Source organism: Poecile atricapillus, chromosome 3, assembly GCF_030490865.1.
Source record: "Poecile atricapillus isolate bPoeAtr1 chromosome 3, bPoeAtr1.hap1, whole genome shotgun sequence".
NCBI lineage: Eukaryota > Metazoa > Chordata > Aves > Passeriformes > Paridae > Poecile > Poecile atricapillus.
In genome coordinates this window covers 87,391,385-87,419,065 of record NC_081251.1, presented here as the reverse complement: position 1 = coordinate 87,419,065, position 27,681 = coordinate 87,391,385, and the positions used below count along the sequence as shown (strand labels likewise).

The following is a 27,681-nucleotide window of genomic DNA, read 5'->3' as shown; positions in this document are numbered from 1 at the left end:
CTACACCTAGGATGTATTTTTAACTCTCTTGTGGTAACTATAGCATACATACAGATAGACTTACTGAAGGATAGATAAAACATACTACTAATTGCACAGACTGTGCACAGGGATACTAGGAATGTGGCTGGCTGTAGAAGTACCTACCTCTTGCAGTTGCTCATGCTTTTTAAATTGGGACAATACTAGATAGTCTGGTTTCTTTTTTGGTTTTTGGGGATTTTTTTGTTCCTTTGTTTGCCTATATGCTTGTAAAGGATAGGTTGAAAGCAGGATTCACATAGCAGAGGTATTCACAAAGTGGGTTGCTTCTGAGGCCATACCAGTCCCATCTGCAAAGGACAAAGGCTGCACACTGCATGGTTGTTCAGAGCTATTCAAGGATGGAAAATGCAAGGAATCATAGAGGTGAGCTGCAACTTCCAAAGATGCCTTATATCTTGTTCTGGTGCTTTTATTTTCCTATTACTCAGATTAAGTCCATGCCTGGTGAAGTCCCATTTTGGGCACAGAACTGTCTTGTAGGACAAGCAGCAGGAGGGGGAGACAGGGTAATGAGTTAGTAAAGTATATTGCTTTGGTGATGTCTGCAGCTTGTCACATTAACTCTAACACTGCAGCTCCATGTCCAGAAGACTCCTCTGTGCCGTGCTGTAGTGCTCTAGGGGAGCATAGAATTTGTGAATGTTTGCCTGCTTCTCTGGGAGTTGTGCCCAGGATGCTCTGATACAGGAAATATCCACTAGGTATTGAGAGGAGAATATACATCTATCTGGGCTATCTATGCCTTTAAAGCTAAATATTCCTGCATATCTCCTTTTAGAAACTGTTTTCACTATTCCTAGCTATAAAGACTGCTTTTTTAAAACTGTATTAAAAGAAAAGGCACTCAGAATTGACCATACAATGACTGAGATGATTGTAACACGGATACTTAGTTAATGATTGCTCCCCTAAAATATAATGAGGTGGATAGATGTATTGGAAAACATATTTAAGTCCAAATGTCAATACTTATACCTGAAGTACAGCAAAGGGTGTAAAACAGACCTGTGCAGTTTTACTAAGTCCTTTCTGCCTTGTCAATGTGAGTTTTAGTGGAAATACTTGCTCTAGTTCTGTTCATGTCTTTTTAGGGGAGACCAGAATCACTGAAACTCTGCAGGGAAAAGCTAAACCACATTATTCTTATCTAATTCAGAGCCCTGCATATGTTACGTGGTACCACTGAGGTAACTCCTTTTCCATCAAGTCATGCTGCAGTGGTACCTTGTTTATGTTTAATTATGTGCTGTTTATTAATAGAAAACAGTGAAAAGAGTCAGCTGTTCAGGGAACAGGTGCAAAATTACTAAAGCAAAACAGCTGAAAATTTTCAAGCAAATAGGTTTGGTGCTAGAAATTGTATTTCACATACATACACACTTTCTGTTTAAAATTCCAAGGAAAGTTTTTGAACTTTTTTAAATTTGACAAGCCAAAAGCATCTTATTCCAATTACAATTTTACATTTGCATATGATCTAAGTTGGTGCAAAGCACTTGGAAAAGCAATTTCAGTATTTTATTTTGCCATTTTTTTGTTTTTTTAATTATAAAGCAAACTTGCAATTTTTTACATCTTACAGAGAGGATGGATAATCTGTTTTGAAGTTTGTGTTGTCTGAAGTTGGTCAGTATCTTTCGCAGATGTGAGCTCAGCACCCTACATAGCTGGGTGGAGGAGTTAGATTGCAGGAGTTAAGACAAAATAGAGAAATAAATGTTCACATTGAAGCTGCATAGCCTGTCTATTTTAGGCTATGATTAGGCTTTAATGGATAGCTTTTTGAGTGTGCCTACCTCTAGCTGCATCTGAACCAGAGGAGTGTTAGAAATGTTAAAATTTGTAGTGCCTGGTGTTACATCATTGTAAATCATTGGACTTCCCCACATGGTGGAAGTTTTGAATTTTGATCAGCTATTACTGATACAGACATTTGAGGAAAGATTCAAAGAGGTTTCAAGAAGGACAGGATTGATCCAAACACAGGGAAAAGCAGATTAGAGCACCCAACTATTGAGGTTGCTCAATTGGTTGCTTAATTTGTTTCATTCTATATGCTTAGAATACAGTAGCCAAGAGGAAATAATCCTGTTGCTGTAAAAAGAGAGAAGTACTACATTACCTGATAGGTCTGTTTTTTAGTGTCTGAGATCCATAGTTAGCCTTCTTCAAAGTGTTAAGTGATGAAAAAGTAAAAGCGGGAATCATTGCCTGGTTCTTCTTGGTGTGCATGAATTGAGGAATTTGGGTGCTGTCACTCTTCAGGGACTAAACTGCTAAGAAGTAAACTGTGTGTCCTTCGTAATTTTCTGTTCTGCTCCTGGCAGAATGCTGAACTGTTGCTGGCTGGATTTGTGACAGCACAATTGTGGCAGTGCCCATAAGGAAAATATTGAGGCAGTAATTTGTCACACAGGTCACTTGAATATCCTTTAGTAAGAAGCTTCTAGCACGTGATTAAGAGAGAAGAAAGTATCTATACAATTGCTTCTTTATATTCAACTGATGTTTCCCAAATTAAGTGTACGTTCATAAGACCATGAGCTAATATTCCCTGGAGTAGCACCCTCTGCTACCTCAGAATAGTTATGATCATTACTATTACATGAATATATAGATGTGCTGAGGATCAAGGTGTGCAGGACACACAGCATCAGAGGGGCCACCTGGTAGTAAGAGAGTCAACCTGGAGCAGAGTGGCTGATTCCCCAGAGTGCTGTGCAGTTCTTCAGAGGGACCTCAACAGGGTAGAGAAATGGGCACAGAAGAACCATCTGAGATTCAAAGGGAAATGCAGGGTCCTGCACCTGGGGAAGAATAACCCCATGGACCAGCACAGGGTCAGGTGCTGGAAAGGAGCTCTGTGGAGAAGGACTTGGGGTTCCTGGTGGACAATAAGCCATCCATGAGCCAGCAGTGTGCCCTGTGGCCAAGGAGGCCAATGATATCCTGGGGTGCATTAGGAAGAGCATTTTGCCAACAGGTTGAAGGAGATGATCCTGCCCCTCTACTCAGCCCTGGTGAAATACACTTGGAGTGCTGTGTTCTGGGCTCCTCAGTACAAGAGAGACATGGAGCTCCTGAGTGGGTCCAGTGGAGGGTAACAAAGATGATTAAGGGACTGGAACATCTCTCTTGCCAGGAAAGGCTGAGGGAACTGGGCCTGGTCAGTCTCAAAAAGAGGCAACTGAGACGGAATCTCATCAATGTCTATCAGTATCTGAAGAGGGGGTGCCAAGAGGATGGAGCTGGGCTCTGCTCCATCTGAGCTACAGGAGGCAATGGGAAGAAACTGGAACACAGCCTTTCACCTGAACATGAGAAAGAACTTCTTTACTGTGTAGTAATACTGTCCTATACTGAGCACAGGAACAGATTGCCTGGAGAGAGGTTTTGGAGTCTCACTTGTTGAAGATATTCAAGAGTTCTTGCAATGTGCTCTAGTATGACCATGCTTGAGCAGGGAGCTTGAACCACTGTGGTCCCTTCCAAGCTTACCCTTTCTGTGATTTTGATTCTGTGAATGCGAAGATAGATGAAGGGAAGCATTGCAGTATGCTTGAGTCATGTATTATCTCACTGGCATTTGCTTAACAAGCCTTTTTCTGAAATGCAGTTTTTGCTTTGCCCTGCTTTCAATTTTTTTTTTAAAAATCCTTTTAGAAAAAACCAGGCAGAGGTTAATAGTAGCTTTGCTTTGAAATCTGCTTATGCTTTACATAACATAAAAGCCTGTCTGTCTAGGCTGGATGTCTGCTTAGTTCTGTGCCACCTTGTATGAGCATAACAAGTAAGACTCAGTTTTAAAAAACAGGTCAACTGAATTCTAATTAATCCATTTATTTCAATTTGCAGAAAGCAGGGGAGAAAAAGAGAAATCAGTGCAGAATAGGATGATACTCAAATGATAAACTTCTCATGTAAATTCAGAGTTCAAACAAAGGAAAATAGCCTGTTCATCCACAGTCCCTACTTTGGGATCAAGTACAGCCTTTTCCTATTCCAAAGGAGAGAGTTTGTCTTAATTGGGACACCACTGTGGCCAGCAGACAGCATCTAGCAGATCTGTAGCAGCTACAAAGAACACTTCATCTTGTCAAGTACAATCAGCCATCATGGTCTGTATAGATGATTCCTGGGTGTTTGGTTTGTTTTTTTCCTAAAGCCTTTCTTTCTTGCATGGGAAAACCTTCCTGGATGGAGGACCTGCATTTTAGGCTGAAAATTAGTTATTTTGGCCAGTTCAGGTGTTGCTCTGATGCCACCTGCTACTGAGGTAAAACATTCTACTCCTCTGAGATCAAATGGGGTGCCAAGCAAAGACCACCATAGAGGTTTTGGTTATACAGTTGTCTCTTTTAGAGCCAGCCTGAATCACTTGGCACAGCACCACATCATGTATATATGTTTGCAGCCCAAAATATATTAGCTTGCATAGCTGCCAAACTGCACAGCACGGTCATATCTAGCAAGCTCCCTGCTTTCACTTCTAGTTAATTTTCATTATTGTTGCTTTTCAGATTTGTCTCTGGGCTTGGAGAAGTATCTGTAGCTTTGTTTCCTACAGAAAAAATGTATGAACGCTTCTCTCTCAAGAAAGATAAAAAGCATCACTGAGTCAAGGGGTTTTTTATTCAGTAGACTTCAGGTGAGGTCCTAGATCTGCTTGTGTTCTACTTTCTTTCTACTTTAACCACTCTTATATTTCTTCTTATGTAATATTTCTTGGCCCTTGGTAGCACTTGAGAAAAGTTCCCTTCAATATTGAACATGACTGTGTTCATTAGTGTGCTGATGACTCTCCTGTGTCACCAAGGGAAGATGCTGAGAAAGATACCTGGAGTCATCCCCCTCTTTCCATATTCCAAATTCATATTTATTTGGACTCTGTTTACAGTGTTTGGGGATCTCTTAGTTTGCATGACCTCGCTCATATCTGACACATTTTGAATCGATTTTGAGAGGAAGCTATGAGTAAATGATCTTCTATAACCTAACCCTGTATGTGATGCTTCTTTTTTGGTTCCTGGTGCTATATCTAAAATTAAACAACAGCAATATCAGCAACTGAAATTAACCACAGATTTGTGCTTTAGACACCTAGGCAGAGGATTACTCTTACTTCTTTTATCCTCTGTATGCCTACAGATATTTTTTCGCCTCTCAGAATTTGTTCCTTTTCATTTTATTGGCAATAGATGCTGTTATAACTGCTACAGAGAAGAGCTCAGCAATTTTCAAGGATGCTTTGCTATACTGCATTTTCTGTCCCAATATAGAAGTCAAATGTGTTGGCAGAAATTTAGCAGAACCCAAGAGACTCTTCCTCATGAAGGAATTAGATGAAGCCAGACAGTTTAGCAAAGGTGGTGGCGTAGCTCTGACTCTGTTGATCAGTGGGCACCAGGACCTATCCCTTTCATTGATGTTTCCATGGGTTCTGTAGTTCCCAGTTCCCTGTACATGATTCAGCATTTGTCCATGTGAGATGTTTGGTATCCAAGTGTGGTGGGATGGCCATGGCTGGCAGCCAAACTCGCACCAGTTGCTCACTCGCTCTCCTCCTTAACAGGAAGAGGAGACAGAATAGGAAGATCAGGAATGAGAAAGCTTATGTGTTGAAATGAGGACAGGGAAATCACTTTCAGTTACACCATCATGGGCAAAACAGGCTAGACTTGAGGAAAATTGAATTAATATATTGCCAATTATTTATGTATTTAATTAATTATTTGGGTATTGGAAGGCAAAAAGACTAGCACTAAAACACTCAGAGAAAGCATCTTTCCTTCCCCCTTTCCAAGGCTCATTTTTTCTCCTTCATCCTGACTCCTCTTTTCATCCTTGTTATCACCACAGGTTATATGCAATTGGTCCCTTGAGCAAGGCAAAAGGGACTGGGCTTATGTGGAGCTGTTCAGCCCTGCTGCTCCCTTGTTGTCATGTTCCTCCACTCTGGTGTGGGTCTTACCCACCTGCAGGAAATACCACTTTCCTAAATCATCAACTGACACAGGATTCAGTATTCCAAACACCCAGGGCTGGCCACAGTGCCTGCTGCTGAGTCAGGTCTCCCAGGAGTGGTGGCACTGGGCCCTGTGCTGAGTGCCACACGGAGCAGCAGCCTCCGGAGAGCAACAGGAGGAGAGAGGATGCTCAGTGTCTGGGGACCCTGTACTGGCCCTTATCTCAGTGTCCAGGGGTGAGTGTGAAGATGCTTTGCACATTGCAGCATAAGGCTATCAATAATAAACCATTTTAAATATCTCAAAAGCAGTGCTGTGATGACAACCCAAGTAATTAATTACATTACTTTTAATAGACCCTTCAAACAGTGCCAAGTCAGTGCCATCTGCTGCAGTGTGGAAGTACCTTCAGAGAATAACATCTTTAATACAGTGATACCCCAAAAGGCAGGCCATAAATAGGCTGAAAACGGTCATGCAGAGGATAGTATGTTTTAGCCGACTGTTAAGCTCTCCTGCTTATTGCTCTCCCAAAAAATGACTATTCACCCACTTACTGGTGGATGATTTAATTGCAACCTACTTCTAAAAGCATATAACCCATCTGCCTAAGATGCATTCTGCACTTCTTGGAGAAGCCCATGTTCTCCTGCACCTTATTTCTGGTTTTTATCATATTACTATGGCTCATTTTAGCATAGTAGTCTTTGACCCCATGATCCAGGAGAGTCCTCACCCTCAGCTCATGCACAGTCTTGCTCCAGAGCAATTAAGAGGACTGATTAACAGCAGCAGAGTATGTGGAGCTGGAGTTTTCATAGAAACATCAATTCACTTTCTGCTCTTGTTCTTTTGGGGAAACAATGCAAAAGATGTTATTAAAATAGGGTTTGTTTATTGACCTTCTCTAATTTCTGTGTTCATAAAGTAATCTTGTTTATTAACAAGTAATCTTTAGCTGAGATGCACTGTGTTCCCTGAAACATTTTGTGCAGAATTCATGGATCAAAGCTGGAGAAACTGAATACCAGGGAATTAATTTCAGAGGATGTGATCTCATAATCTCATTGTTTATCTCTGGAGATAGAGAGATTTTGGCTGACAGCTGCAACCATACATATAAGTGCATTTGAAGTAAATGGAACCTTTAAAAAATATATATTTACTATATTACATTTTTATGCTTGTGCCAAGTCTCAGGGTTTAGATAAAGGCCTGGTTTGTTCTTGTTTTAGTGTTTGTACCTGATCCACTCTTATTCAGTGGAGTTAATGTGGAAATAAATAGCAACCTAACTTTATGATCCTGCTCCAGTAAATCTCAGGAGGACTGGTAGAAATGCAGCTTCCTAGGGTTTCTTTCCAAGCTTTCATGACTTCCTGCACCAAGCACTCTGCGCTGCAGTGGCAGTGCAGGGCTGGCAGAGTTGGCTTCATTTCTCACAACAGGGGATTTGTACCTCTGATTTTTTTTTTTTCTAGAGTCAGTCTGCAGCCCCTTCATTCTTTGTTAGCCATGGTGAATCACTGATCCTGTGATCAGTGAAGCACAATCAGTGAATCAATGAAGCACATTTCTGTGCTTCAGAAATGAAGAGAGGGAGAGCAACAGTGTCCTGTGCCAGGTGGAAGTTTTTATTGTTTAAAAACATCACCATGTAGAAAAAAGTGGAAAAGTTGTGTAAGAGCAGCATAGAAGCAAGGGAGGACTGCTCCGTAGATCTTTTTTATCCCTGTGGCATGGAAATAGAGAGCTGGCAGCAGTGTTCCAGTGGCTGGAAATCTCCAAGGTAATTTCCAAGATTTGCTGATAGCTTACATGGAAATTGGACAAACAATTTTACAGAACAGTACTTCCCAGCTAATTCCTCTTCTCTATATGCTGTTCCCTCAGTAAATGGCTGTTCTATCACCAAGATTTACTTATTTGGCTCCATTGTTTGTACAATCTTCCTTTACACGTTATGTGCCAAAATTTCAGAGATTTCCAAAGGACTCAATTTCCACTGACATTAGCTAAACCAGCTGGAGTTCAGTATCTGAAAAAGAAGGCTTGCTATGTTCCTTTAAAGCAGCAAGCAAAAACTCATCCTCCAGCATTTAAATCCAGAGCCATAGCTAGGTCACATCAGCTCTGGTACAGTTAAGCACTTAAGTAGGTGAGTAGGCAATGTCACTACTCTGATTCCTGGGGGCTGCTCTCATGTTTAGAGTTAGAGTTAGAGTCTATCTGTCCTGCTGAGCTGTAGCCAGTGTCCCAGAATCTTGGGTAAAATGAGTACTTGGATGGCAATGGGCCAAGCCACCCCTTGTGGAGATCATCCTGTCATATGGTGAACTGGACCCCTCAGAGGAGCAGGAGTTCAACCTGAATTCTGCTATATTCACCCCAGGTGAAGGGAGCAGACATAAACTCTCATGAGAAGGGAAATAGTCTGGCCAGGAGATACAGGACATCTGCAGGAATTGAGACTGAATATCTAATAGTGAGGCCTGTAAGGAAGCAAGGCCCTTGTAAAAGGGTCTGAAAGCCTTGGGCTGGGCTTGTAGGACCAGTTTTGGGAAGAGACATCAGGGAGCAGTATGAAAATGCAATGTGTGGAGCGTGATGCTTTAGAAACAGTGGCTCTTGGGGCCCACAATGAGTGGGAGTTACATAATGCTGCTGATGCTGGTTTTCTTTCCAGGAAGGAGGAAAAGTCTTCAGGGTCGCTGAAGACTGATGGGCTATTTTTTTCCCTTTTCTTGGACTTTGTTTCTGAAAGTCACCTCAGCTGGGTCATGACCCTGTAATGACAGAATCTGATATAAATGAACCTATGACTAAAGTAAATAATCCCTTCTTTGAGGAAAACTTTTCTCTGTTCAGTGCAGTTATAGTAGATGTAGTCATCATGGTCTACACTCACTGCTGTGTGAAGCAATCACACCAGCTAACATATCCAAAGTTATGATAAGGGAACAAAAGTATTTGTATGATGTGGTGAGGAAACAGCATTGAAAAATTCAAGCCACATTGAAATTCTGATCCTCTGCTGAGGTGCTTTGTACATTCCAAATCACAATTAGATTTTCAAAACTGGGAGACCAGCACCAGAAGAACACTTGCAAGAAGAGCTGTGCCAGACACTGAATCTGTTCTCATTCATGGGCACACCATGAGTGAGAAGTGTTGCCTGAGATTACAGGATGAGATTCAATAAGTGTTAACAAACGAAAAAGGGAAAACTAAGCCCCCTTTTTGATGATCTTTTGCCTGCAAAACTTCATCATGTGAGCCTAGTACTTCTCACCTGTGGTAGCTGAAGTGCTGCAATTGTCCTTAGCAGATTAATGTGTGAAGAACAAAGGCCTTGTACCTTGGGGGAAGACTGTTAGTGCATGTGTCAGAAGTTAGCAAAGATTAAACTCTGACAGCAAATGCCACACAGAGAAGACTGGTAAGAGGGCTGTCTTCTCCTTTGCCTTATGATTGCCTGTGGGTTTTCCAAGCAAGGCTAACACCCTAGTCCAGGAGCCAGCCCGTGGCCTCTCTCCTGGGCCACCCTGGCCAATCTACCCACAAGACATCAATATGATGGATGGCGAAGCAATGGCGTTTATTGCAGGGGAATTTGACAATTTATAACCTAGGGTCACTGTGTTACTCCCATCTACATACGTCACACCTAAGTGCTATTGGCTAATTGCAGGTTTTGCTACCCTAACAGAGAGGGGGTCTAGCAGCTTCCCATTACAATCCCGAATTCTTCCGCAGCGCAATGCCCTAGACTACAACAATTGCCCACCAATTTAACTGAAATGCTTGAAGGTTTTTGGTGACATTCACTAATTTGTTGAACCCAAGAAGTCCTTTCCCAACCTAGTTGTAGAAGATTGGAAGAGGCAGAGCTCTTGTGTGTGTTGCAAGCATGATTTCAATGAGTGTTTCCTTTTATTTTCACTTTGGCAGCCATGGGCCTATGGGTTGTTCTGCAACTTACGTAATGGACTTAAGTATTAAAATCCTTTCTGAAAAAAATATCACCTAGAATGAAGTAGGTTTTAGTAAAACTGCACAAGTGAGGTTTTGTAATGGCCTATTTCAGTGCCCATTGGAATCCATAGAAATGTTTCAACTGATTTTGGTGACTACTGAGGAGAAGTAGGCAGCTCCATTGAAAACCTGGAGGACAATGGTGATGATGCTATATTAAGACTGTGAACAAAAGCCATTTACTCTTGCTAGCACCAGTAAATGGAGGAAGAGGTTCTTGGGAGTTGGTTTTTGGTTTTGTTTTTTTTTTTAGTCTTTTTTACAGTGAAAGAATATAAAGGTTAAGAAGAATGAGGCCCTGGAGCAAAGACAAATATGAGAATGAGTCAGAGCTTTCAGCAGGACCCGTCTCTGGCTGGGGTTTTCGTCTTTGTGCTCAAAAAGGAATGCAGCATACAGAACAACTAATGAAATCAAACTTACATGCAAAGCAACTGAAGTGAGTGAATTTGATACATAGGATGTCTTAATTTTTTGATCTGCAAAATAAAATGTGACAAACTTTTAAAGAAACACAGTCATCCTTGTTTCAGTACTAATTGCTCTATGGGAGGTGGAGCATAGATTAAATTATAGTCTCTGGATGTCAAGAGTCCATTTTTGAGTGTGACTGAGGTGATAATGAGGTTAAATTCCACATGGAAAATGGGTGATTCAAAGGAACTGAACTACAATGCTGCTTTCTGTACCATGTTCTGTGCCATGCTCAAAGGTCAGCTGCAACAGCAGACCTAGGAGAAAAGCAGCAAGTGAAAGCCAGTTTCTCTTTGCCCTGATACAGAGTGTTAAAAACGAGATTCACTTAATAAATTATAAAAAAGTTTAATATAAACAAAAAGACAATTAGGAGACAAAGGAAATAAAGCAAAGGGTTAAAATGGCCAGGTGCCCTGGAGCGTTGCCAGGAACACACCTGGTATCTTGGGAACACCCTTTTTATCCCATCCTGCTGTGAGGGTTTAATGCATATTCAAAGCATGTCCCCTCCCTGGTTCCGCCTTCTTAGAACATGCTCTGTATGGTTTTTTTTTTCTGCTGGTCAGAATTATTTCTGCTGGTCATCATTATTCTTGCTGACCAACATTATTTTGAGTCTGGTTTCCTTTCTTCTGCAAACGGTCAGTGTTGATAACAGTCTGGGCCCCTCATCCTTCCTTTGAGGGCAGCTGGGCTTCATATATTTCCCCCCCTCTGCCAAGGCCTGGTCCTGGCTTCTGATAACAGCTTGGGCTCTATTGTTCTTCTGCTGATAACAGCTTGGGCCCCAGTGTCTTTGCCCTCTGGGGTTTCCTTGCTTGTACTTAGGAGATTCCTTTAAGCTTAAAACTTGTTAGCAAGAAAAAAAGTACATACATAGCCAAAAAGTATTTAACATATAATATTCATCCTAATACTTGTGAAAGCCAATATCACAATACAGATTTATAACAAGAGTAAAAAAGGAAACTTTGCCCTCTTCATCTCAGTTTGTCCACAGTGGCACTGTTTTAGCAAGGAAGATACAGGTACATAGAAATTTGGTGATTTAGGTTTTTTTGTAACATGTAAAATTTTATTGGTGGTTTGCTGATGTGGACTCCATGTGCAGTGAGCTCCACATCTTTGCTAAGCCACAGTTAAGTCAGGAAGCTCTACACTAATGTGGAAGTATCCTATGCAGAGATCTGTCACTATAGGGTTTTAAACACTGCATGACATATCTGCTGAACAACAAGCAGTTTTGTGTTTCAACAATATGACAAAGACTTGAAAAAAATTTTCCCCAACTTTAATTGCGAAGTAAGCAGTAATTGCTAAGAAAAAAATTGAATTACTGCTTTCCTTGTGTGTTACCTTCTTAGCTGGCACATCTCCAAAATCTGCTGATATAAAGATAAATCTGAATTTTTAGAGAAAGCCATAAGTAAATCCAAATCATCTGCTTGGCTCAGCATTCCCACTCCAGTCAAATTCCATTCTGAAATGATGTATATAGAAGGAACTTGCATAGAGTGCAGCAGAATAAGTACTGCAACAATTTAAAAGGGGGAGGAAAACCCACAAGGCATGCTGAGCTGCTATTTTCCAAATTATTGGTTAGTTGTTTGGGATTTTTTTTCTGAAGCTGTTGGATTGGTTTCTGCTGTCATTCCTTTCTCTGCCTGCTGGAGGATGAAATGAGCCCTGGTAAAAAGAGAAGTCTATGTCTTTAAATTCAATTCTATGGATCGAAGTGGATCTTCATTTGTGCTTAGAGTTTGTGCCAACCATCTCCCAAGAGAATTTCATTCATTAAAAAAAATACAGGTTTATTTCTCTGTTTTATGCATATTAGATAATGTTCAGTCCCAACTATTGTTTAGTTTGAAAAAAAAACTTTTAGAAAAATTTTGTTCTTCATTAACACCCACAATTTAATTAGTGTTTGTGGCTATATCATCTTTTATTTCCTCTTGAGCTCTATTTTATCCAAGCCCTATTATTTGGACGATTTTGCCGTTTCCCTTCTTAAATTCTTGTTTTTCCACCAGGCACTGTGGTGCATGTGTGCAACAGAGCAGGATGGAGTTGCCAGGCACAGCCTCATGAGAAAAAAAATCCAATTTCCTGCCTTTTTCTTAACCAGTATGATGTTTTTTTCAGACGGATCCCTAAGTATTTTTTTTCATACCAGGATCCATTCTGACAGGGACAGAAAATTCCAGGTAGGTGTGGCCCATCTGCCATCAGTGGGCCAAGGCCGTCCCACTCAAAAGTGCACAATCCCACATCAATTCTCATATGCTGTTCCACTTTCTTCCAAATTGTCTAGTCCAGAAAATATTTCCCAATAGCTCAAGGTCAAAAAGTATATAGCCTTATAGCCAAGGCCAAAGCTGAGAGAAACTAATGGGTCTTTTGTGCAGGAAATGTGAAATGCTGTGTGGTTCCTTCCCTGACTAATTATCCCTGCAACTCCAGTTGTGTGATCCCTTGTAAATGTTAAATATCTATGTCTACACACACATACACATATTACTTTCCAGCAGAAGTGATGAGATGTGAACTTTTGGGGGAATGTAGGCAGGCAGGCCTCTAAGACCTGCTTGAGTAGTACAGACAAAAGCTGACTCTCAAAATTCATGTTATCAGCTTTTTCATCTGCAGAAGCTTGGTCTTTGTCCAAGGTAGGTTTTGAAATGTTGTTACAGTAAATGTAGGGCTCTAACAGTGGTGCTGAGCTGATAATCACAGAAACCAAAGAACTCAGCTTATCCAAAAAACCTAGCACAGGGCAAACAGCAAAAGTGGATGCTTCCCCACGCTGGACCCCTCCTGGTAGGGGAGACCATAGCTGCTTCCCTATTCCCAGTGGGCACTTTGCCTGCAGAACTGCTAGCAACAGAGTATTGGCTCACTGCCACTCGAAATATCTCCATGCTGATGTTGCCCAGAACCCAAAGAATGCATTACCTCTGCATTAATTGAAATGTAGCTTTCATCAGCCCTTATAAACGTGCTCAACTGCAGTGTGAAAGCATTTGTTTCCAGCAGAGATCCTGATAACTAGTGAGATTCAGGAGCGCTGACTGACCTTTGGTCATGGGCTTTCAGCTTGGCTTGCTGCCATGCTGGGAGGAGGAAGGGAAAGTTCTTCCTTATAAAAGCCAACTTCATGTCAGTGTCTCCTGTTAATATTTAGTTTGTTTAGCCTAAAACACAGGGCTTTGAAACTCCCTGTGTACTGAATTGCCTGTCTCCTTTCCTAGTGATACTCATAGCTCAGAAGTTATGCCTTCATTTTTAAACCATATGTGACTTAAATTTTGATGAATATTGCAACTGCTGCTTTCCAAGTTTCCCTGTCTCCTAGCTTTCCCCTCATTTCACCTCAAAAACTGCCTTGATATTTTCCTCAAAGCTGTCAAAGTCAACTTTACCTCCTCCTTGGAACCTTCTTAGCCCCACTCTTTAGGGAACACCTAAACCTCTTGTTGGATGCTGCCCAAGGCCAGCCCTGGCTGTACTCCCCCAAGGGCTGGCATGGGAATAGCCCGCAACCCTGCAGGCTGCTGTATGCTTTTGCAGTCCTTGGACTTCTCAGAGAACCAGGGCTCTCATGCCTGCAGCTCCTTCAGGATTCATTCCCATTCATCCTCCCCTGGTGCTTTTTCTGATCGTTCTTCATGGCAGAAGGGTCAACTAACACCTGTTCAAATCTAGGTTTTAGATTGCTGTCTGCTATATGACCCGGTTCCTCCCCTGACTTTGGAGTGATTTGTGCAATCTGAGCTTGACTCCATGCATTTCTCTGAAATCACTCTGATTTACCCTGACTAAGCAAAGCCCCTGTAGCCCATATCACTGGTAATGTAGTTCAGTACTAGTGGAACAATAGCAGATAAGTATGTTTGGCTTCCACCACACCCAAAACCAATACAAAAATGAAAAATTGCTAACACCCACTAAGGCAAACTTTAAAAAATGAAATGTATGTGATAAATGTGGCATTGGATAAAAATTCGTGAAGGAGAATAAAGAAATATATGTTATATTTATAATAATGTAAAGATATAAAATGTAGTATGATCTAAAGATTCCTTCCCGAGTCAAGCAGTAACGATCCACTCAGGCGGTAACGATCCACGACGACGCTTATCAGCCCAAGATAAAGAGCAGGACACGAGCAATCAAGTCAGACAATGAGAGTAGCCTGACTGAGATATCCATCTGCTTCGCACCGGACCTGGACACTCCACCCCGGGAGTCCACCCAGAAGATGCAATCAGAAGGCACCCAGGACCATTCGCATGTGAAAGGACTCTGCCCAGTTGACTATTGACTCAGCTTGACGGATCCGGGAAATCTATTCAACCGCACATCTAGACTCTTTGTTGGACAGTGCTTACTCCGGGTTTTGCCTCAGGATACGAAAATCCCTATAAAAACCCCGGACTACGATCCCTCCTTCGTGGATTTGGGAAAATCTGTACCTCTGGGTATAGACCCCTGTCCACCCGGCACTGCGCTGATTTATTTTATTGTGGTTTTTTCTCTCGTTGCTTGTGATTGAAATTGTTTTATAATAAATTGCTTTTTATATTAACCTTATTTTGCTACCCCATTTATAACAGATTTGGTGCCGTGACTCGGATCGGAGAAACTGCGGGGGAATCTCACTTCCCAGGACGGATACCCCCGCTGATTTTGGCGGCCTGGTGAGTTGAGAACCCACATAGCTCGTTCCGACATCCGAACTAAATTTAGGCTGAGATAAACCACAATAAAAGGGAAATGGATCCAGAGCAGAGAGCTCAGGAAGGCACGGAGCCTTCGGAAAAGCCGCGGCTGGTTTCCTTCGTAAAAAGTCTGCTGTGCACGAAGACATCCACGCAGGAAAATAGCTGTAAGTACTGCTGGTTGAGTGGGTGATCGGGCGAGTGTGTGAGACGTGATCTGATCACGAAGCGAGTGTGGCTTCAAGGCCGCGTTTCCATCCTCCCGTGAGGGAATTGGCCGGCCGCGAAGGAAGCGATTTGATTTGAAAGCTTTTTCTCAACACGGTTGTAAAAACCTGAGACGAAAGGGCGTCTCGGGGGACTGATCACAAGGGGCTAAAAGGGGAAGGATACGTCCTGTTGAGCTCGGGAACTGGTAAACCCTTTTAGTTAACGGATCAAGGTAAAGGCCCGGAAGAGGATCAAGGTGCCGATTACAAGAGACCTCAGCTCAGCTCGCTGAAGGGTGAGTATTGGCAAAGTTTGATTCCTCGGGTAAGCGCGAAAAAGTCACATCGCAGAAACAGAAACAGACTCACAGAGGAGTCAAAGACTGGTAAGAAATTCTATACATACGAAATATGGGGCAGAAAAAGAGTAAGCTTCAGAAGAAGACCACAGGGAAAAGCCCCTCTGATCAGGGGGAGGGATCACTAGACATCCCACTAGAAAGCTCCTTGGGCTGGATGTTAAAACACTGGGAAGATTGTCCCCAGAGAATGGGAAAATCCAAGGCAAAACTGATTCATTACTGTGTGGAGGTTTGGGGAGGACAAGAATTGAGAAATCACCTCACTTGGCCAGTGTTAGGCACATTCGAAAAATGGACATGTAATGAATTACTCTCCTATGTGGAGAACAAAGTCCCCTCGGATCCCGAGGAAAAGGAATATGCTAAACTCTGGTTAAATGCCAGAGTAGGGCTATTCCCGATAAAACAAAAAGAAAAACGTGAGTCGAGAGCTGAATCCTGGGAACCTCTCGATCACTTACCACCCCCATATCATGGACCGGCTGAGCCTTCCTCAATAGATCAAGTGGTGCCTTCAGCACCTTCAGGCTCCTGAGACCAACCCGCTGAGATGCATACATCCCGAGCGGGAGACTTGGCGCCAGCAGCTATGCCGGCAGCCCTCCCTTTATCCCCGCCTGCAAACACCATAGCCACAGTAGCCTCTTCGGAGGTTTCTCCTGCGCAAGGCTGAGGATCACTCCATCCGCCCTTGCCGGTCCTGTCGCCACAACTGGGACCCCCCCATATAACAGAGGGGATCCCTCTCGTCAACCGGGTGGCGGTGGAGTTCCCACAATTGATAAAGGGGAGACAACTCACAATCACCAGCTCCCCTCCCGCAAGTAGAACCCGTTTGAGAGCAAGAATGGTGAGTGATGAGTGGGGAGAGAGTGGAGAAGGGCACCGGTTGTTCCCTCTCAGGGAAGTGCCGACGGCCCCGGGAGTGATCGGATTTGTGAATGTACCCCTTAACACCGGCGATGTAAGAACATTTAAGAAAGAGATGGGGCGGTTGTTGGATGATCCTTTTGGTGTGGCTGAGAGGTTAGATGAATTTCTAGGGAGTAGTATTTATACCTTTGACGATCTTATGGCAATCCTAAGATCATTGTTTAATCAGGAAGAAAGAGAAATGATTAAACAAGCTGGTATCAGGGACTGGGACAGACGCAATCCACAGGGGATACCAGGCAACCAGAAATGGCCTAGCATAAGCCCAAGCTGGAATGCACAGACGGAGGAAGGCAGACGGAACATGGTAGATTTGAGGAGCATAATTATTCAAGGTATAAGAGAAGCGGTTCCTAGGGGCCAGAATATTAGCAAAGTTTTTGGAGAGTGTCAAGGGAAAGAGGAATCACCCACGGAATGGATCGAGAGATTACGGCGAAGTTTGCAGATCTACTCTGGAACTGACCCGAACTCTCCTGTGGGGAGGTTCTGTTAAAAACACAATTTGTTGCTAAATCTTGGGAGGACATTAGGAGAAAATTAGAAAAGATTGAGGGGTGGCAAGATAAAAGCCTCCAGGAGCTCCTAAGGGAAGCTCAAAAGGTATACCTGAGGAGGGAGGATGAAAAGCAGAAATTGCAAGCTAAGGTTTTAGTAGCTGCAGTAAAGGAAGTCCAGAAACAGGAGCAGGCACAGGGTAAGTTTAAAACACTGCCCAGAAAACCCCGAGGTCCTTACAGGGCAGCCCCGACCCCACGGAGAGAACCACCTGAATGCTACTACTGTAAACAGGTAGGACACATTTGGCGGGACTGTAGACAAAGAATAAAGGACGAGAAGATTTTTCAAGAGGATTAGGGATGTCGGGGGCTCTTTAACTTGGGGACCGGAACATCCAAAGAGCCCTTGATAAAATTAAAGGTGGGCCCCCAACGACAGGAGGTAAGTTTTCTTGTGGATACTGGGGTGGAGAGAAGTACCCTGCAGAAATTGCCGTATGGATGTGTGGCTAGCAGAGAAAAAGTTTTTGTAATCGGTGCAAAGGGGGACCCCTTCAAAGTGCCCGTAATAAAGGATGTAGAAATAGAATAGGAAAATAAAATTTGCTTAGGGAATCTGTTATTCGTAGAAGAAGCAGATTATAATTTGTTGGGAAGAGACATGATTGTCGCTTTAGGAATTAATATCATTGTTAAAAATTCTGAATTGGTAGTGAAAATATTTAGGCTGACTCCTAAGGACGAGGAGGAGATTAACCCTGAAGTATGGCATTCAAAAGGAGAAGTAGGAAAGTTAGATATCAAACCTATCAAAATAGAAATCGAGAACCCTGAGGACCCTATAAGGGTTAAACAATATCCCATCCTGATGGAGGGGAGAAGGGGGTTGAAACAAGTAATTGATGACCTCCTAAAAGGGGGTACTTTAGAACCTTGCATGTCTCAACATAACACCCCCATCCTGGCTGTAAAGAAGACGGATGGCAGCTCCCGATTGGTCCAGGACCTAAGAGCTGTGAACGCTAGGACCCGGACTAGGTTCCCAGTGGTGGCCAACCCCTATACCTTGCTAAATAAACTCTCACCTGAAGATGTGTGGTACAGTGTGATTGATTTGAAAGATGCTTTTTGGACTTGCCCTCTGGATGAAAGGAGTAGAAATTATTTTGCATTTCAGTGGGAGGACCCAGATACAAACCGGAAGCAGCAGCTAAGGTGGTCGGTCCTCCCCCAGGGGTTCGTGGAGTCTCTGAACCTTTTCGGGCAGGCTTTAGAACAGTTGCTAACCCAATTTATTCCTGAGAGCGGGACAAAGCTTTTGCAGTATGTAGATGACTTGTTGTTAGCTGGACCGACTGAGGAAAGTGTGAAGAAAAGCACAATTGCCTTGTTGAACTTTTTAGGAAAGAAAGGGTTGAAAGTCTCAAAATCCAAGCTGCAGTTCACAGAGCCTGAAATAAAATACCTAGGACATTGGATATCTCAAGGGAAAAAGAAATTGGACCCTGAGAGAGTGGCAGGCATCCTTGCGTTGCCTGCACCGAGAACAAAAAGACAAATTAGACAAGTTTTAGGGCTCTTGGGATATTGCAGGCAGTGGATTGAGGGTTTCAGTGAGAAAGTGAAGTTTTTATATGAAAGGTTGAACACTGACAGGCTGAAGTGGACTGAACAGGATGAGTCTAATTTCCAGAAATTGAAAAATACTCTTATAACTGCCCCCGTACTAACTCTACCAGATACAAATAAAGAATTTCAGTTGTTTGTAGATGTGTGTGGACAAACAGCACAGGGAGTCCTGACCCAGGAATGGGCAGGAAAAAAGAAGCCTATAGGGTTTCTCTCAAAGATCTTAGATCCTGTTAGTCGGGGTTGGCCTACGTGTTTACAGGCAATTGTAACAGTGGCTCTGTTAGTGGGAGAAGCTAAGAAAGTAACTTTTGGAGCTCCCTTGGTAGTTTACACTCCCCACGATGTGAGAAACATCTTGCAGCAAAAAGCAGAGAAGTGGCTGACTGATTCCAGGCTTCTGAAATATAAAGCCATTTTAATCAGCTCACCTGGTTTAGAATTAAAAACCACTTCTGCACAAAATCCTGCTCAGTTCCTGTTTGGCGAACCTCCAGAAAAATTGTTACACGATTGTACTGAGACTGTGGAGCTGCAGACTAGAATAAGACCAGACTTAGAGGATCAGGAGTTAGAAGAGGGAGAGAAGTGGTTTATAGATGGATCTTCGAAAGTTATTGAGGGAAAGAGAAAGTCGGGATATGCAATAATAAATGGTGCATCAGGAGAAGTTGTAGAAGCAGGCCCCTTGAAAGCAAGCTGGTCTGCACAAGCTTGGGAGCTCTATGCTCTCCTAAGAGCCCTCTGGAGGCTGAAAGGAAAGAGGGGGACCATCTACACAGACTCACGGTATGCCTTCGGGGTGGTACATACTTTTGGAAAGATTTGGGAGGAAAGAGGATTGATAAATGCTAAGGGAAAAGGCCTAATCCATGGGGAAATAATCCGACAGATTCTAGAGGCTGTCCGAGAACCGGAAGAAATATCAGTTGTCCATGTAAAAGGACACCAGACGGGGTTGTAGTTTCAAACCCGAGGTAGCAATTTAGCTGATAAAGAGGCAAAACGAGCAGCTCTGCTCACCGTAAGCATTCCCGGAGTAACCCCGGAGGAATCGCCTGAAATCCCTGTGCTCCCTTCTGAGAGGGAGATTGAGGAATTCAGGAAGATAGGGGGAGTCCTGGAACGGGAAAATGGTGGTTACCTGATGGGAGGGAATTAATTCCAAGGGGAACGGCAAGAAAAATATTGCAAAGGTTACACAAACAGACCCATTGGGGAACTTGGGCACTGGCCGAACAGTTTCTGAAGTTTTTTGGGTGCAAGAGGATCTTTGAACTTGCTAAACAAGAGGTACAGGGGTGTGTGGTTTGCCAAAAGGTGAATCGATCCAGATCTAAACAAACTGCTTGGGGAGGTCGTCCTCTCTCATACAGACCATTTGAAAGGATCCAAGTGGATTTCACCGAGTTACCAAAAATTGGTAGATATAAATTTTTATTAGTAATAGTTGATAAACTAACACACTGGGTGGAAGCCTTTCCCAGGGCAAGGGCCACAGCCCAAACGGTGTCAAAAATTTTATTAGAAGAAATCATTCCCAGGTATGGGATAGTAGATTGTATTGACTCAGATCAAGGAACTCATTTCACTTCAAAAATTATTAAACAAATTTCAGAAGCTCTGGGTATTAGATGGCAATACCACACCCCTTGGCATCCTCAGAGTTCAAGACAGGTGGAAAGAATGAACCAAACACTTAAATCTCAATTGTCTAAACTCATGCTAGAAACAAAAATGTCATGGATTAAATGTCTCCCCCTGGCTCTGCTAAATATAAGAACTATGCCTCACTCTGAGATGGGTCTGTCCCCTTTTGAAATGTTATATGGGATGCCATACAAACATGGAATGCCGGTGGGACACCCCCGAGTGGAGGATGTGCAAATACAACCATATCTCATTGCTATAAACAAAAATTTACAGGACCTTCGAAAGCAAGGGCTTATTCTCCAAAGTGCCACTCTGGGATTCGCGATACACCAGATACAGCCTGGGGATAAAGTCCTCATCAAAGCTTGGAAAGAGCTTCCCCTCACCCCACACTGGGAAGGACCGTTCCTCATTCTCCTCACCACTGACACTGCTGTTCGGACTGCAGAAAGGGGCTGGACACATTCATCCAGAGTGAAAAAGGTCAAGGATTGCAACACCTCCAAGTGGAAAGTCACCACCCCTCCAGGAGAGCTGAAAATTAAGCTTCAGCGTCACCACAAATGACCAGTGAGGACCAGATAAGTTGGAAGACAATCACCCAGATTGTGATTGTTTTCCTTTTATACATTTTGAGTGCGCTTATTGTAAACAAATTTGGGTAACCCACTGTTGGGGAGGGTACAGGCCCAAGGGATTGTGTACCGGTTGTCTGAACAAGGAACAGGAAGAGACTAGCCGTCTCTTAACACTTGCCACCCGGGCAGGGTTTTTAGAACTTGACTCTCCTGAGTGGTACCTGATTTACCAAAAGGGGATAAAAGGAAAATTAGATGCCAAAGCAGAAGCACTAGCGATCGAGTGCCGAAAGACAGTCAAAGTACCGTGTAGGACAGATACGATTAAATTGTCTCGGTGGGCTACTTTCAAGAGAAGGTATGCCACTAGGACTACAAGGGCCCCTGAAGAATATCCTTGCTGCCGAGAAGATGGTAGTCCCCGCCGTATATTTCTGTACGGACGAAGGGCGAGGCAGAGGGGTACGCCGGTGGGGAATCCTGACTGTCCTGAGTCTAGCCGTGTGCTTGACCAAGGGAATAATTCCTGAGTTACCTCCGGGGGAGCGTCCCCTGGGGAAGTGTGAGCAGTGCCTAACTGCCACAAATACCGAACAAATAATTGACTGTCCTCCAGGACAACAAAAAGGGTTCTGCTTGTCTAACGGTACTCGGTATGGTCTCTGTGAATTGAAGGGGGAGGTCTGGTGTTACCATTCAGGGGCAGGTCTTAAGGACGGGCAGTCAAAGACTCCTATAGGAGGAAAGACCAAAGCTTCCCACTTCATATATAAAAGAGAAGTTCAAATGCTTCCTCCGATTCCAACCTGTGGCCAGTGTAATAAAACTGTATGGATAGGACGAAAAAGACAGTCCACTTTTCTGGCATACTATAAGGTCAACCCTTTGTGTTATGATAAAGCAAAATTAAAAACGTGTACTATGGGGGGAAAATTGTACTGGGAAGGCAAAAACCTAAAACATGAGGAAAAAGCATCCTTTAACAATGAACCAATAATCCTTGATTTATTAAAAAGTGATGATGACCGAATTTGTTTACAATTCGAGCAAATATTCTGCTTTTCAAAAGATGAAGAAGGGATGGATCCTGAAAGTAAAATAAAACAACTGACGCAAGAGTTAAAAAGGCGAGAAGTAGAAATCAGGAAAAAAAGATTAGAACAAGAGAGACTGAAGTCTCTTAGTGAACACTATGAACAATTAGAAAAACAGTACAGTGATTGAGGATTACCAGCCCCCAACCAAAATCTCTTTATTGACCTAATGCAGGAAATAGCAACAGAATTAGGTTTGTCTAACTGTTGGATCTGTGGCGGTTTAAAATCGGCCGAAAGGTGGCCTTGGAAGGGAGAGGGACTCACCCCAGAACAACTCCTAAAATGGGAGGGATCAAAAATGTCAAAAACAACACAAAGACCTGAGGGATGGGCAATTGACCAGAGAATTGGCACTGTCTGCATTAGCAGAGAAGGGAAGGAGTTCACTGACTTAGTGGGTTATACCCCGTGTATAACCACCCTCACGGTGAATTCTGACACTAAGTCAAAGACCTGGCAACCTGAACCACCCGCGGGCTATTGGGGTCGCACCCGGGAAAATCATTGCGAATGGGTTGAATTAATTAAATTATGCTGGTACAAAAACTCCGGGGCCAATCCCTTCCATGCACTAGAAGGCCTAAAGAAATATTGGGATGATCCCGCAAAAACGAATATAGGGTGGAAAGCTCCCGACGGCATCTACTGGATATGTGGGAAGAAAGCATATAGCGAGCTCCCCAGGAAATGGAAGGGGTCCTGCACCCTAGGAATAATCAGGCCCTTTTTCTTCACCTTACCTAGAACAGAAAGCAAATTGCTAGGAGCTCCCCTCTTTGAGACATTGAATAGACATAAAAGAGAATTAAAACGAGAATTACCAATGACCGGAGGCAGTCAAAAATGGGGAGAAGAAGAGTGGCCTGCTGAGAGAATCATTAAGTATTATGGGCCCGCCACTTGGGCAAATGATGGCAGCTGGGGTTATAGAACACCTATTTACCTCCTCAACAGGCTTATTAGGTTGCAGGCAGTGCTGGAAGTAGTCTCCAACCACACCTCAGAAGCCTTAGAACTTCTGGCAAAGCAACACTCGCAAATAAGAGCTTTTGTATATCAAAACAGATTAGCCCTCGACTACTTGTTAGCCGAGAAAGGAGGAGTGTGTGGTAAGTACAATGAATCAGAATGTTGTATGGAGATAGATGACTATGGGGAGACAATAAAGGGACTAGCCGCTGAAATAAAGAAAGTGGCACACGTGCCAGTCCAAAAGTAGAATTCTATTCTACAAGCCTCTTGGTGGGACCAAATATTTGGACAGAGAGCTTGGTGGAAAAAGTTGGTGTTCTTCATAACTTGTTCAATTGCAGGAATCATTTTCCTCCCATGCCTGATTCCCTGTTTCATCAGGTTAATTCATTCCATTGTTCAAGGGATGCAGATCGCTGCCCTCCCAATTGATCCAGAAAATGACCAAGGGAAGCCTACTCCTTTCTCTTAAATATCTAAACTAATGAAATTAGAAGAGAAAAGAGAAAACGGGAAGGCAGTTGAAGCCCTAAAGAAATTTGAAAATAGAAATAAAAAGGATTACCCTTTTCAAGGGTACTGTGAGGATTCTCTAAAGGACTGGGAGGAGGACGAATGTTGTTAAAAAGTCCCCAGGCCTCCCCATTGGAAATGAAAATAAATGAGATAACATTTGAGAATGAATGAATGAGAGAATTTTTAATGTGATAAATTATTAGGCGGGGGACTGTGATAAATGTGGCATTGGATAAAAATTCGTGAAGGAGAATAAAGAAATATATGTTATATTTATAATAATGTAAAGATATAAAATGTATGATCTAAAGATTCCTTCCCGAGTCAAGCAGTAACGATCCACTCAGGCGGTAACGATCCACGACGACGCTTATCAGCCCAAGATAAAGAGCAGGACACGAGCAATCAAGTCAGACAATGAGAGTAGCCTGACTGAGATATCCATCTGCTTCGCACTGGACCTGGACACTCCACCCCGGGAGTCCACCCAGAAGATGCAATCAGAAGGCACCCAGGACCATTCGCATGTGAAAGGACTCTGCCCAGTTGACTATTGACTCAGCTTGACGGATCCGGGAAATCTATTCAACCGCACATCTAGACTCTTTGTTGGACAGTGCTTACTCTGGGTTTTGCCTCAGGATACGAAAATCCCTATAAAAACCCCGGACTACGATCCCTCCTTCGTGGATTTGGGAAAATCTGTACCTCTGGGTATAGACCCCTGTCCACCCGGCACTGCGCTGATTTATTTTATTGTGGTTTTTTCTCTCGTTGCTTGTGATTGAAATTGTTTTATAATAAATTGCTTTTTATATTAACCTTATTTTGCTACCCCATTTATAACACGTAGAAAGGGGAGCAGAGAGGCCACAATATTTAAAATAAATGCAAACTGAATACACAAGTTAATGCATCCCATGATCCACAATGGCAGCTGCCCACTTTGAACTTTCATGGTGCACTGCACTACTACAATAGTAAACGGGTAAATATCCACACCCTCAGGTCAATGGCCCATTCAGGAGTATGCTAATTTTATACTAAGCCATTGTTAACAGGCAGGATTTAATGGAAGTGACTTTTGTTGTCTCTCTAGTCTCCTTTTGCCTTGTTAGAGGATCAGTTCTGTGTTTCTGGCACTTTTCTTGTTGGAAAATACATCTCATCTTTAAATACTAAGAGGGATGCTGGCTGTTGTTTCTGTTGTTCTCCTCTGCTTTAGTTTCATGATTTCAGGTATTTGACAAGATCCATACCAGTAGATGTGCAGAGATCGGGGAAGGAGTGACTGAGTTAGCCCTGGGATGAGTTGAGAAATTTAATGATTTTCCATTTTTGCAAATATTTTTGCTATCAACTTTAATGGTACATATTGGATCTACTTCGTTGTAACACATGAAAAGACACTTTGCATTTTTCCTGAGACAGGGATTCTTTGGAAACCTGTGTCTGCAATTAGTTGATTATATACTGCTGATATATAGTTTTCTAGAAAGTGCCATATTTTTATCTGGTATGAACTGATACAGTTCTATTGACTTTACCACTGCTGCTTAATTTTTATAGTAGCATACCTAAGGGTTATTTTACATTGTACTTATGAGAAGAGGCTTGCAAAGATCACCTGCCTGGGAACCTACTGCCTTTGTGGCTCTTCCCTTGGATTTTGCCACCTGCTTTGTGTTATGGATCTGCTGAATGTGCATCAGGAAACATCAGGACAAGCAGCTTTACCACATGCCTGTTATCTCTGAGGTCTTATGTGCCACAGCAATAGCAACCAAACTGTGAAGTCAGAGCGCCTCACTCTCAAAAAGGGAAAACCAAAGGATATTCAAATTATGGATTTAGAATTATGTAATAGGTCAGTGAGCCTGTCAGAATCTGACATATTGTATATTCGTGTAATCTGGTGACTTCACATTTTAAATGTGGGCTCACACCAGCTTTGTTCAGTAGCCCACCAGGTTCTTTCATTGGGCTGAAACCCACCTGTGTGCCATCCTTGCCTAAGTGGGGCTTCTGAGCAGAGGCTGGAGTCTGACCCAGATTGTAATGGTTTAAGCTATGGTGAGGCTGTGGACTAAGAATCACTGCTCTTTCAGCTGGCAGGAACATTTTGATGGTCTGCAGCAAGAGAGCATTTTACAAGCCTCTGCTGAAATGAACACCAACAGATTGTAAATTGCAAAGTGCAGTAACTGAATCGGATCTCTGCCTTTTACAGACTGTAGTAATTGGAAATTGCCCTTCTCTTAAATATATGCCATTCCAAGGATGGCTTCTTCTTGAAACTGTGATCTAATAATTTTTAAAAGCATAATTATGTATATATAATATATAATTATGAAAGAAGTAGTAGTATGGGGTCCCCTTGGTACTGGGGGAGAACAGTGAAGTGAAGTAGGGACTTTGGGAGCTTCCTGCTGTGTCACTAGTGTTAGAAACTAAGTCCCACACTGTAATTAACAGCTTAGCAAATATGAACTCAGTCCTTGAATAGCCATGGCCTGCAGCCCAAATATCAGTGCCCTGTTTGGGTCCAAGCAGGTGACCTACAGAAGGGCAGGATGGAAGCAGTCCTGGCTGGCTCTTGGCAGCAGGAGTTAGAGTAGCCCTCCAGCCAGCACCAGGCAGCTCCAGCAGTCCTGGATAAACTCTGCACACCTCCTTAATCCCAGTCTCTGGCTGAACATTGCCCTGCACTGTGCCTAAGCAGTTATATCTGTAATGTAGGGGAGGTCTAAAGTTTGTCTTCAGACATGAAAATATAATTGAAAAAAATTGGCCAGGAGACAAAACTCCTGTTTAATGCCTTTATTGAAGAGATTCAGCTCTTGGGGTGGGGGGCCTGAGGAGTTGCTTGCACCACAGCCGTTCCCACACTGGCAGCTCCAAGGAGGAGGCACAATTCAGCTTTGCAGCACACACTGCAGAGCTGGGGCTTCCGTCCTAATGAGAGTAGCCAGGAGGCCTGTTGGTCTGGCTCGTTGTCTAGGGTGTCAGTCCTTTCCAGTCATCTTTAGTCATGGTGATGCAGGAAGATGGTTTCTAAGCAGGTTTAGGTGATGCAGGAAGATGAGCTTTCATCATAGCTTGCTAGAATTTGTTTCCTTGTCCTTTTATTCCTCTGTTAGCTCATTGTTTTGGTGTCCTGAATGCCTTAGTTTGCATATTACTTGGGCACACAGCTTCTTGGAGTTGCTTTGTTCTAGTCCATGGGAGTTGCTTCCTTCTGTGGCATACCTTTCTAATGGGTTGCTTTGGTTATTGTGGCCCAGCCCCCATGGGAGCAGCTTTGTTACATAGTAACAGGGAAGTAAGGGGAAGGGGTAGAGGTATGTCCTATAAGAACTCTTAAAGCACTTCAACAACTGGTAAGTAATTAACATTACTAACAACTATCGGAGTAAACAAGGGGTACAACAAACAAGGTTTACAAATGGGACAAGAACATTAACTGTACATAACTAAACACAGTATTTTAACTGGGGTGGATTTTATTCACGACACAATTATTTCCCTAATTTTTTGTTTTTGTATGTCTAGGAGATTTAAAGATAAGGTTGGAACTTAACAAACAGAGTAAAACAGATGAAATCTAGAACTGAACAATTCCATTGTATTTTGTAATGTTGTAAATTTGCTGTTTAAAGTGCACACTCCTTCTCCTTGTATGCCCCTTTTCTGTCCCAATATCCTTTATTTTGTGACAGATATTCTAGTTGCCTAGGTATTGATTGAAGATTTCACAGAAAGCCACAAACAGATTTGAGGCCCGGAATCTTTAGCAGTGAGCCTCAATGGAGAGCTGGAAAGAAGCTTCATAAAAAAGATTACAAGCTGATTTGCTCAGTATAAAGTAACCTCATGTATTGAAGTACAAAACACTCGCTCGTGGTGAGACTTCTCCAGGGTCAAGCTGTTCAGGTATAAGCTGTTTATTACATGGGTAAAGAGAGGGAGAGACCCGTGTCTGCTGCCA

At 42.9% G+C, this 27,681-nt stretch overlaps 1 protein-coding gene across 1 annotated transcript in view; it reads left to right on the top strand.

Moving 5' to 3' along the window:
* LOC131577472 (endogenous retrovirus group 3 member 1 Env polyprotein-like) overlaps positions 1-24,782 on the top strand; it is a 41,580-nt gene extending 16,798 nt beyond the window's left edge. Inside the window, exons 2-3 of the mRNA XM_058835362.1 lie at positions 15,140-15,411; positions 20,804-24,782. Of these exons, the coding sequence (XP_058691345.1) occupies positions 22,372-23,424 (1,053 nt within the window). The 5' untranslated portion in view covers positions 15,140-15,411; positions 20,804-22,371 and the 3' untranslated portion in view covers positions 23,425-24,782. The remainder of the gene's footprint in view (positions 1-15,139; positions 15,412-20,803) is intronic.
* The last annotated feature ends 2,899 nt before the right edge of the window (positions 24,783-27,681 follow it).